Source organism: Gobio gobio (assembly GCF_949357685.1).
Source record: "Gobio gobio genome assembly, chromosome: 2".
Classification (NCBI taxonomy): Eukaryota; Metazoa; Chordata; class Actinopteri; order Cypriniformes; family Gobionidae; genus Gobio; species Gobio gobio.
The window spans coordinates 53,546,886-53,559,793 of NC_137098.1; the positions used below are offsets into that span (position 1 = coordinate 53,546,886).

Sequence of the window (12,908 nt, forward strand, 5' to 3'; positions counted from 1 at the left end):
TTACTACACCTCAGTGTCACACCCACCGTCACAGTGAGGGCACTTTTCACTTCTCTTTTTCTACCCTTAACCATGCTTTCTATATTTTACGTCTTTCTAGCATGTTGTTTTTCAAAAGTGTTTTGGTCCTTGACTAAATTTTGCTACATCATTTGCTACTACATCATCCTGCTCCTCCTTAAGAGGCATTCTCTCTCACATTTACAGCTTTTCAATCTGCTAATATGAAGTGTTGCTTTTGTATCAGATCTCCTTTAGAAAACAAAATAGCTTGACACCACTCTGTTGGGGTCACATCCTCGTTTGGTCCACTACCTTGAGGAGAAACGGCTAATTAGTTGTCATGGAATTCTACCCTTTCTGAATTTGTCTTGTGTCATTCTGCCTCTCAGCAAATGGAATGAATGTGTCTCTCAGCTAACACACACAAAACACAACAACACACTTTTCCTCCTTGCCTGCCTCCAGTTGCACACCAGTCTGCACACAAAATTAATGAGGGCACTAACAAAAAGGGCAGAGAGAGAGCGAGAGAGATGGAGTCTTATGTAATTCTTTACCCCTTGGAGAGCAAGAAGGAGAATAAGGCCATCTAACACAAAAAGAGTATTGACACTGCGCACTGATAAATGAGACCCTCAGAGGAAACCTGTTACAGGATAAACCTACACATATCACATATCTTTTTCCTAATTCACAAACACATATATGAGCTCCCAGCGTACTTTCTCCTCTTTCTACAACATCTCATTTTGTCTCTAGTTTTCTCTCAACTATAAGGATTACAATTTTTAACTGCCTTAAACAAATCATAATCCATGTCACCCAGGCAAGTAATGTAACGTGGCAAAATATTTACATCAGCACAACTGAGCAGAATTATTGTTTGTTGAGCCTTGCACACATTATTTCTCAGGTCTCCTCCTAACTAATCCTGTCATCATTAACATAAGCATAGATAGAAACACACAGGGCATGTTTGGAATGGCATATTACCTACTATTTTACAACGAAAGTAATGTGCAGTATGTATACTGTGCTCAGTCTCTGAAATAAAATGTGCTCAGCTTGATTATGATTTGAGTTTGTTTGTAGTAATTATAACCTTAAGAATGGAAAGCCAGTGGAATACACACACACACACACACACACACACACACACACACACACACACACACACACACACACACACACACACACACACACACACACACACACACACACACACACACACACACACACACACCATTTCAAAAGTTTAGGGTCAGTACGATTTTTTTATGTTTTTGAAAGTCTTCACCAAGGCTGCATTTATTTGATCAAAAAATACAGTAAAAGCAGTAATATTGTGAGATATTATTACAATTTAAAATAACTAATTTCTATTGTAATACATTCTAAAGTGTAATTTATTCCTGTGATGGCAAAGCTGAATTTTCAGCATCATGCTGCGTTCACGCATGTTGTAATTACCGTAATGTCGAGATGACAACGAGTAACGTTCTATTCGGAGCTGTTCACATCCTTGGATTGGGAATTATGCGTTTCTATGGCAACACTCTCAAGGCCTAAATAAATCTGTAGCGGTCAGGTGGTACAGCAGTCATGTGGTACAGGTAGGAGGCGCTCTCAGAAAATTCCATTCTACAAGCTGTAATTATAAGCTCTATGAGGACGTGAACGCTTTTTACAATTTGAAGTCTCGTATAACAATTAGGCTACAATGTGCCCTGAACGCACCTTTGTTCCAGTCTTCAGTGTCACATGAGCTTTCAGAAACCATTATAATATGCTGATTTGGTGCACAAAAAATATTTCTTATTGTTATCAAAGAAAACGTGCTGCTTAAAGCTACACTGTGTAACTTTTTTAGTTTGTTCTTAGCTAAAAACACTTAGTTCTTTCAAAAAATACATGTGCTCATTAATGTATATTTACTTCTTTCAAGTAATAAAGTATTCTCCTAAGTTTATAATATGCCATTGAAAATACATACGGGTAAGGGTTCGAATGCGGGTCGCCATGTTGCCCCTCCATCTTGAAAGTACACCAGCCAAAGAGGGACATACCTGTGAATTCAAGCTTCGCCTTTCGTGTTTTAACACTCGATGGCACCGTGTCGAATGTGGACGAGGTCGAACTGGAAGCCATATTAATCTTGGACTAAATCGGCCACCGTAGGAGTTAAAACGAAATCGGAATTGAGAGGAAGAGAAACTAATATTCACTGGATGGTCATATACCTTTTAACTGCTAGATGGGGGAAAATATCACACAGTGTAGCTTTAATTTTTGTGGAAATAATTTTTTAGTTCAAAAGATTATTTGCAATAGGCTACTTTGTTACGAACATGTAAATTGTAATGCAAGAAGCAGTCAGTTTTATGCTCACTTTTGATAAATGTAATGTATCCCTGCTGAATAAAAGTATTCATTTGAGCCTAGACATTTAGTACTATTTATTTTGTTATATCCTATAAATTTGAATCAGTCTGCTCACTTTTCTATTTGAAGGTGATCATCAAAACGCTTATATGGGGTAACTGTCTAAGACATCTACAAAATGAACAACACGTTACGCTACATGTAAATGTCAGTGTGTGCAAGCCAACAACAGGTAATAAATGAACTCAGTCAGGCTGAAATGACATCACGCTTAGCAGGGTTTAACAAGTATGCTAATGACGGGGAAATCACTAATGAGCAAAAGGAAGAAGCATGCGGTGTTTGCTGACACCAATCTAAGCACACACACAAACAGACAATTACTTTTCATCAGGCACATACTGTACTGAATTTCAAATTCTCCTAAGCAGCATTAGCCTGTCATTAGACTCAACGTCTGATGACCCTACAACAAACCATCAGCAGTCCGTTCATTGACTGTCTAGCGCTGACTGAAAGTCCACACAGGTTTTTTGATTAGTGCTGTCACAATGAGCGCATCACAGGAAGCATAAATTATTGTGGCATAATCTATTAATGTGCCCGCACACAAAAACAAAACGGCCTCTTCCTGTCTTCTTGGTTAAAATAAGCTTCAATGGGGATCAAAGTTCATGCTGGGTATCAGAAGTTTGGCAACACAAGCAGCTTGTGATATACAATGATTCAGTCAATTGAATTACTACCCCTCGGGGTGAGCAGTTTTAACTGAAAGCAGCTTTCACTGATATATCTTAAAATATGTCACTGCCATTGTTTTGTCTCAATATGCACACCAGTAATGTTTTACTGGTTTTACCTAATCCTGGCTTAATCTAAGCCCTGTCTGTGAAACCAGGCCTACATGCTGTGTGTGTGTGCAAATCCTCAGGTTCAGATAATGTACAAAACAGTGAAACGGCAGTTGTCAGCCAAATTTATTCAAAGCTCTGTGCCTTTATCTCAAGTGGTAAGGTGGGCAATTGTACTGTAAACACACCCTTATTCCCTGTCAAACTGTATGTGGGAAAAAAATGCTAATAAAATGACAACATTTTCATAGATTTCTCTCAAGGGCCATTAACAAGATATTTGTGAAAGCATTAAAAGGGCAATTCAGCGCTGGGAAGATGAATGTGTATTTAAACTGTGTAATTTATGTAGTAGAAATTAGTGATAGACCGATATATCGGCCGGCCGATATTTGCGATTTTTACGTATATCGGCATCGGCCGATACAAGGCTGCTGCGTTGGCCGATATTTTTTCCCCTGCATTATTTACAGACAGGTGTCCACAGGCAGCTCTCACCGTCTTCAAACTGTCTTGCTCTCCCTCCCTCGCGCATATTAATCAAAATCAATTGAGAATTGAAATAATTGTAAAAGGTAGAAAGAATGAAGTTTCACGTGGAGCATTGGGAGATTTTTTCCTGAATTACCGCTGGTGTTGCTCTACAAGAGATTAAGTTAAGTGCACCTACACTCTAAAAAATGCTGGGTTAAAAATAACCCAAGTTGGGTTGAAAATGGACTCATCCAGCAATTGGGTTGTTTTAACCCAGCGATTGGGTTGTTTTAAGCAAACATTTAACCCAACCGCTGGGTCAAAACAACCCAATTGCTGGGTTAGTCCATATTCAACCCAACTTGGGTTACTATTAACCCAGCATTTTTTAGAGTGTAACCATTAAATGACTAGGTTGTAAATAGTTTTAAAATGAAGTATAGTACAGTCAGTGTGCACTTTATTATGCTGTTTGCTTATTTATACTGTGTGCAATAGTGTAATTATTTTATTTATGCTTAAATATTTATTTTCACCACTGAACTCTTTTTTTTTTCTTGTTCTACATCACCTGTTTTTACTATTTGTTAAATTTAGTTTTTTTAGTTCAATAAATGTTCCTTTTTTAAATTGTAAATTTTAAATTGTTATCATCATGATCATTGTGTCATTTTTATGATGTAAACTGAGGGAGCAAAAGCAGTATCGGCTCCAAATATCGGCTCAAGAAAATCGGCAGCCCGTATCGGTTATCGGCTAAAGCTGATGAAAAAAAAAACGGTATTGGCATCGGCACTAAAAAATCCATATCGGTCGATCCCTAGTAGAAATGTGAAATTATTTTTGAATTTGGTGCCTTCTAGACTGAGAAAAGACAGAAAATGTATTTTTGTCTCATGTGGATGAAAGACAACAACTCCCAGAATGCACTTGCTTCACTGCCCTACGAGGCCCCTCCCAAAGCCACGGCTATTGGTTATCACTTGCCCACCGGCACCACCCCCAACGTCGTTTTGATTTTCATAGTAACAAAATAATTTCGTTCAGTTAGAGAATAGACGCTACAATTAAAAACTGAACGTGTCTTTTCAATAAAGTGTGATTGAGCCGAACGAAAGTCACGTCACAGACACAGCAGGAGTCAGATTTCATTCATCACGAGAGAAGAGCTGAGAAGAGCTGAGGTAAGCGCAGCTGTCATTCTCAGCGCATGCCCAGTCTGGCGCGTTATCAGATCCCATGTGGAAGCTAAACTTTCATAGGAATTCATTGAAAAGTTGAAACTTTGCTCCGTACGGCTCTGTTATCCGAGCGGCAGCGGCCGTGCGCATTTACATTCTGTGAGTGAGATCCCTCCCCTGTGGGCGGGTTGAAAACTGTAGTCTCTAGGCTCTGGCCAAAAATCCTTTGATGATGCCAAATGACGATATTTGCGTCATCTGAGGATTTTTTCCAGAAATAAAATGCATAATTATCTCGTCTCAGGAGGATATGAGGGGGGAAAGTACCATAATTCAATTATACTACCGGGTTTCTACTGATACAAAGCTTAATGCTAAATCACGGAAGTTACCCTTTAAGTAACACTTCATTCAAAAGTTTTCCATAAACAATTAAAAATATATATAATAATAGGCTCTACTTCGATTCAGCAAGGGTGCATTAAGTGACAGTGAAGATTTTCACATTGTTACAAAATAATTATTACTTTAAAATTATTTCTTTTGAGCTTTCTATTCTTCAAAGAAACCTAAAAAATGTGTGGTTTCCACAAAAATATTAAGCAGCACGACTGTTTTCAACATTGATAATAATAAGAAATGTTTCTTGAGCACCAAATCAGCACATTAGAAGGATTTCTGAAGGATCGTGTGAGTAATGATGCTGAAAATTCAGCTTTGCCATCACAGGAATTAATTATATATTAAAAATACATAAAAACGTATTATTACACATTTACTGTGTTTTTGGTCAAATAAATGCAGCCTTGGTGAGCATAAGATACTTCTTTTAAAACATAAAAAAAAATACCGGCAAAATTACTGGCACCAAAATTTCCAGGTTGTAATAATAGAATTATCAAAGAATTTCTACGTAAAGTATTAGTGAAGCGTTAGACATTCATTGACAAAATGAAAACGTTAACTTAATTGGCATCCGTGTAATTGCCTGATTCAATTAGTTCAGCTTCATTGGCTTGCTGATACTGACTAATATTCTGCTAATTTCATCAACCGCACAGTCGAGATAAACATGACTGACATGAGCTGATCTGGGATCAGGTTCATCTTATTACAGCTATGATTTAAATGTTCACGTACACAAAGCCATCGCTTATTTGCGATCTGCTTACTCTAAGCAGATCAGATGGCTAAACTGATCGGAGGTCAGTTTTCAGCTATTTAACAGAAAGGCAGCACATCGAGATAAAGGCCTGATCTGAGACCTGTTTTAAAGGAAGCTTCTAGAAATGTACAGACAAAGGTGATATGATTGATTTGTTATGGTGGCACTCCAATAAACCTTTGAACTCTGTGAGTAGCAATACGGAGTGTTAAATGTAAAAAAAAAAAAAAAAATTTGTTCAATGGGCCTGGTTACTAAGTTACTGCTAAGCACAACTGTGGATGACAGAACAATCTATAACATGTTTCAATGATACCCAACTTTCATGCAACAAAGCAGGTGGCCTCACTATAGCAGTCATTTAACACTCAGGAGGATCTCACAGGGGTCAAAGGAGAAAGGTCACCTGACACATGAATACTGAATTGTTGGGGGTGGGAAGCACAGGTGAGACACTAAATTCTGCTACACGTTTTTTTTTGCCTGCAGGGTCTGTTGTGAACATGGAGCTTATACACACTCACAGACACAAATATTTTACACTGTCTGCTCAACAATTCTAGCAATTCTTCTGTCCTCATCCTATCACAATGCAACACAAAGCTGACACAATAAACAAGGACGTGTGAGGGGTCAAGGGTCAGGGTAGCCCTCAGCGTGTTCATGAACAGACTGACCTCTACACCAAAATGTCAAAATCATTCTGCACACTCTATTTTAAAATGAGCTCAATTGATCAACAGCATGCGCATCCACTTTGTCATGTGTAACACAATAAGCTTGCTAATGACCATCTCATATCCTTTTGTCATTCAGGAATAAACATTAGTCCAAACTGACATTGATATTGTACATACACTGTACTAGTCATCATGGCATGCCAAGTATTGACCGATTCTGAGCCATCAGCGACTGTCCCCTGGATCAATATGGACTCAAGCTACAACCATACAACGTGTGTATGTGTGTGTGTGTGTGTGTGTGTGTGTGTGTATGTGTATGTGTATGTGTATGTGTATGTGTATGTGTGTGTGTGTACACATGGGTATTCAGCCATTCGTCTTTTGGGGTGTCCATGTGTGACTTCAGCAAATTTTCTCACAGAATATCTCTTCTACTTAAAATAAAATAATACATACATATTTGGGTGGTTTAAAAAAAAGTGATCAGAACCGATACTTGATGTGCAAATTATCTTTTTCTGTCTCACATCCCTAAATCCTACCTTGGCTCGAATCTGACCAGACGTGGACACTTTTCGGATGAGTTTGTGCGAGGTCTCCTCAGGCTCCCCGTCACTGTCCGATGATTCATCACCCGCTTCGGCTTGAGGGTCCGGAGAGGTCAGGGACTCCCTGGGCTCCCGGACATAAAGGACATTCGGATTGAACTTCGAGGCCATGACTGTGCAGGCGACAGGATTTTCACTGCACTTGTCTCCTCCTTTGTGCCAAGTCAGCTCTGAAACGGAGAAGGCATTGCTCAATGGTAGCTAACAGTATTGATTCCCAAAGAGACCTCTTCTGCTTTCGTTTTAAAGACCAATGAAGATCTAGGAACTACAGTGTTCACTGCAAATTCAGTTCCTCTTTTTTGATTGTTTTGAGGCCAAAACCAAACGACACAGGCCGAGTGTGTGTAAGGCTGGCCACAGACTTGCATGGAATTTTCTTCTGATTGCTTTCAGAGGGAAGTGCTGCCCATAACAGCTGGTCTAGGATCAGTTGTCTCCGTAATAACAGCATGTTGCCGAAACTGATTTTGGTGTTTGTGATCTTGAGGTTTCAAGGTTGCAAAGGTTTCTATTTACAAAGTGTTTTCCAGAGTTGCGCAATGTAGCCAATCACAAATATATCTGTTGATTTCTTGAACATAATGGCCAATCAGACGTGTTTAAGTTAGAATCAATCCACTCACCTTTCAAAACACCGGAGTTTTGTCCAATGCCAAGTCCTGTACACTCGCAAATCCTCTTGTTATAAGTTAACTTATAAAAAGTGTCGACATTATAGGTTAAATAAGAGATTCATTGTGCAGGCATTTTCATTGATTACAGCAAAACTTTGTGAGATTGCGATGTATTGAGTTGAGAGACTAGGGAGCACTCTTTGTGATATATAATCCATTCAGATTTATTTTTAATAAAACTTTTGTTTTGCTAGGTGTGCAATGTATATTAGTTCGAATTGGCTGCCGTGCCAAATACAGTATGCTTGCTTTTCTTTTCCAATTATAGCGGTTTGCGAACGTAGACGCTTTAATAGCAAATCATTTTAGAGCAAGGTGACATGTAACTTGAAACTATTTCACAACATTCTATTTAAATGTGTTTTTAAAGAGGAAGCGCATCTAGCCGCTGCCTTACCTTAAGAGTTGGTTCACCCTCTGCCTATGAATAGGGGATTATTTTGTCTATTGCACAATGGCATTATGAGTCATTGAAAAAGGGGGGATATTCGAGATAATAAAAAGGACAAATCTTTTAAAACACAAGTTGTGATCTTTGTATTCATGTTGGTTTCATGCATAAAATATTTTAAGTACTTCCTGCTCATTGGTTATGCCACTGATTTGGCAGACAAAAGTTACAAATATTATAGGCTAAAGATATAAATATTAAGTAATAAGATTACATATCCAAATTATTTTTAATTCAGAGAGTGAAACCATTTTCATCATAGAATGTAGCTATTCCGGTCATTTTATGAATTGTTTTTTGAATAAAAATAGATCCAGACAAAATAACGAGCGACACGCCATTGACCCTCATGCAGACGGTGAAGCCCATTAGCGCTCAGAATCGATTCAAACCCATCTGACATAATCCACAGACGGTCCCTGTCAGAGCTTTGAGAGATACATGAACTCGCTGACTGTTGCGCGTTCACAGCTGCGCATTCGTTGCGCTCACAATCATTCGATTCGCCGACACTCCGTTATCACCTTTCTAGCTGTTCATAAAACTGAATCGGCTCTGGTCCCCAAAACATTCCCTTAACGTGTCTCCAAGTATAAAACACGACGCTTCCTGCAACAGACTTCAGTTTATAGCACACACATCTCCTGTAAACATGAAATAACTACCTGTTATGATGTCGCGCGTCAGCTGTCTACGTGTGAAAACGAACCAGTCGCTTTGCACAGCAATAAAGAGACGTTCGACTCAACAATGCCATTACTAACATTTAAACGCAGGCGTCTAATGGGCTTTTGGCTTTGAGGAGATTATATTTACATAGATATCTCTGACTCACAGCACCAGCTGTGTTCTCATGTCTTTCCAACCCAAAACAGCAGTGTTGCAGGCAACATTTATGTTGTACATTTACACAATTTAGCGATCTCACGCGAGCAGCAATCTCCGGCTTCGTCCTTTGAACAAAATCGTTAACGGTTTGATTCATTTAACGCTTGCGGCGCTCGGCCATCACTTTCCGAATTGACAAATAGACTCAACTGTCACTCTCGCGCACGATTCTGTCTGTGGCGGTTGTCCTGGCTGAATGAAAAGGTGGACGTGGATGTGGTGTTTTACCTCTATGGTGCGTTGTCGGCTCCCGTTGACCCTCGTGTGTGTGTGTGTGTGTGTGTTCTTGTTGCTCTTGGTGGGCTCTCGCGCAGCGCGGTTAGATACTGTCAAATCTGCTTCTGTCGCGCACATACGCGCGTGTACGCATAGCATCGGATAAGATTTGAATCGAATGGGAGGGGTGGACTAGAGCGCGAGAGCGTCTGTGTGTCAGCACATCTGGATGGCTTGACAACAGATGTCTAAGAAATGTTTGAGAGATTAGGCTAATGCTTCTTTACATGTTTACTGCAGTTCTCTATGTCAGGGTTTTTCAAACTTTATGATGCCAAGGACCCCCAAATAGGATGAACTTTTTATGAGGGCCCCCTTTCCTAAAATTCATCTATTTAAATTCAGGTCTATGAAAAAAAAACAAACATTTAAACTGTTAGATAAATTCCGTGACATAATAAATACAAAGTATTGTTTCCAAACGTAATAAATTGGCTATAGCCTACTTAATGTTGGATGTAGCTAAAAACCTGAAGACATTTTTCAATTAAAAATGATTTGTATAAGCATCTTTCACAATAAATGTATGTAAGCAGCTTACGTACTGCCTTACAACCCCAGTGAACAAGATAAAGGGGACTCACTAGAAAGATACAAAGCAAACATATACAATTCTGGAAAGTAGCCAATATGTATATGGCAAGAAAGGAGAGAAAAATAGAATGAAACAATGTTTCGTAGACTTTATCCATTTTTGATTTTTTTCCTTTTTTGACTTTTTATTCCCTGACATTTTCTGGGGACCCCATAGAACCTTCTGGAGGACCCCTGGGGGTCCCCGGACCCCAATTTGAAACCCCCTACTCTATGCAGACACAGACACAGGAGGGTGTTTAGTAGTAACAAGGATCTTTGCAGAAGAAATGTGTGACTTGTTGCTACACGTCGAGCTGATTGACATTGTTCTGACCATTCAGACTTGGGTAATAATTGGTCAGATAATCACAGCATCAGGCATAATAAAGGCATATTTAATTTCTTAAGCCATAAATCTATTGTGGATATTGGTTCGTGATGAGGTTTCTTAACAAAATACCTGCATTTAGGTACCCCAATAGAATTAGACATGTCAAAGTAATGCAGTTAGCAACAGCTTTAGCATACTACACATTCATTTGGTGTAGCAGGAAGTGAAAGGGAGAAGATACTTTTTACACCGTTTATATTTTCACACTGATATACAACTCATGCCCTACCAGTCCCCTACCTACACAACCTCCACTCTTCACCAACCAAACCCGTCAAAACTCCACTATAACTGTTCTTAATCTGTAACAGATCATTAAATGCGAGCATGTCTCTCTATTTCTTCATCTTGTTCCACAAATAAATAAATATTTAATAATAATAAAAACACCTTCACAAACGTGCACTCACAAATTCACACTTACTTTCACAAACTTACGGTTACTCTACAAATCTAGTCCCCTCTCAACAGATTGCATGCTGGGAACCAAAAATCCCCTGCTGATTTTCAGTTAATGCCACAAGAAAGAAAACAAGTAGACCTACTCATGTAGTTTCAACATGAATGGATGAAATAAACATTCATTTTACACATTTAGCCTAAGTGATTTGCACACAATGAAATTAAGTCGTAAGGTGTTTGAGAATGGTGCATAAGAGTAAAGTGAGAAAACTTCAGTGTATTTGAATGCCTTACACCTCCCCCCCCCCCATTTTCTGTCCCATTAATGAGTTTCTCCAACACATTCACCGTAACTGGTCAGTTAACACCCACTCTCAACTTGAATATATACTCAACGTGAATATATACACAATGAAATACACGCTGTTCTGGGACCAGTTTTAGTCATTGCTCTCATAATGTTTGATTCAAATCAGGAGGCCAGTGCGACAACAAGTTCAAACTGAACCCTTTTTTGTGAACCCTTTGTAAACTGCTCCCCTCTAACTGCTATGATTAAATATAGCCGTTAAAATCAACTGTAACATTAATTTTTTTTGTGTGCTTTTTGTTCTGTGATTCTTGTTTTGCATCTACATCCATCACCATAATAAGCACTAATGGCTATTAGCTCCTGGGCGTTCTTTCACATCCATAATACCGTAGATGCTAATTTTCTGTCATTAGAAAGATATGAAATTGCAACAAATTGACATGCGCTTTCATGTTTAATACACACCTGAGTGGCATCTAACTGCCGGCGCAAGTCCATTTACATTCAACACATGCTGCAGCCACTACAGGGACTTAGAAATTGAAGTATGAAATGTTAAATGTGCATTTATTATGCTTTAGCATTAATGTTCTTGGGGGAAAACAGAAAGAAATGAGAATAAATTGACCACTTACCATATTATTTCCTTAATTCTGACTGTGAATTATAGTTTGTATGCACCGATATCAATCAATGTTCCACTTATTATCTGGATGGCTACTACCAAACTATATGTATTTAAAAAAGCAATTAAATTGTTGTATTTTCAGCATGTTAAAGTAACAAAAACAAACAAACTACCAGCTACCAAAGGTAGAATTAAATGAATAGAACAGAGCAGAGAACAGTGAATGGTCAATGCACATATTCTATTTTATAATTTTCAATTAACCTCCCAACAAACGTTTCAATTATAGATCATTTTGTCTATTTACTATCTTAAAGGATGAATAAAGTTGTTCATGAGTGAGGGGCACCCCCACAAACTAGTCATTATTTTGGATGTAGCTTTCTGCTGCCACCCAGCGGTGTACATTAAAACTCACCGTCTGTGCAATGCTACGGGTCCCAATTAAATAATCATCAAGGTCACCTATAACTATAACTATAGGTTTAACTATAATTTCTGCGTCGATGCAGTAATACACGACGTCCAGCGTCTTAAAATACAGCTGCTTTTTAAATGTGGGGCAAACTAGTTCAATTAACGTTTTGTTTTTTTGCAACCGTGTTATGAACAATCGAGAATTGGTATGAGATCAAAGAGACGCATCGGACTAGATGCTCCTGGAAGCCCCAGATCACGGAGCTCACAGAGAACGAGTTTCGTGATCCCCGGTGAGCTGCTGTGCCCCTCGTGGTACGTCATCCTTCGCGTATCCACGCGCACTTAAACCACTGCAGAGGAACAACCTCCTACCTGCCGTGCGCAAGCAGAGGCACGCGCGGGCTCAGTGATTCAGATGCCGAAGGATTACACATGCAGGCTACACTTGCGAAGAAGATTCACTCTTAAATGTATAGTTTTAAAACATATTAATATTTAGGGTATTGACACAAAAAATATGCAGAAGCTCTGCTCTGTAC

The 12,908-nt window shown here is 38.9% G+C and overlaps 1 protein-coding gene across 2 annotated transcripts in view; it reads right to left on the reverse strand.

The window, feature by feature from the left end:
* The window catches only part of LOC307142865 (diacylglycerol kinase delta), an 85,399-nt gene extending 75,656 nt beyond the window's left edge, over positions 1-9,743 (reverse strand). Inside the window, exons 1-2 of one of the 2 annotated variants that reach the window (XM_079844025.1) lie at positions 9,592-9,743; positions 7,282-7,517 (exon numbers count right to left, since the gene is read on the reverse strand). In XM_079844025.1, the coding sequence (XP_079700151.1) occupies positions 7,282-7,458 (177 nt within the window). In that variant the 5' untranslated portion in view covers positions 7,459-7,517; positions 9,592-9,743. The remainder of the gene's footprint in view (positions 1-7,281; positions 7,518-9,591) is intronic. The other variant, XM_079844028.1, reaches the window with a different exon arrangement.
* Between the last annotated feature and the right edge of the window lie 3,165 nt (positions 9,744-12,908).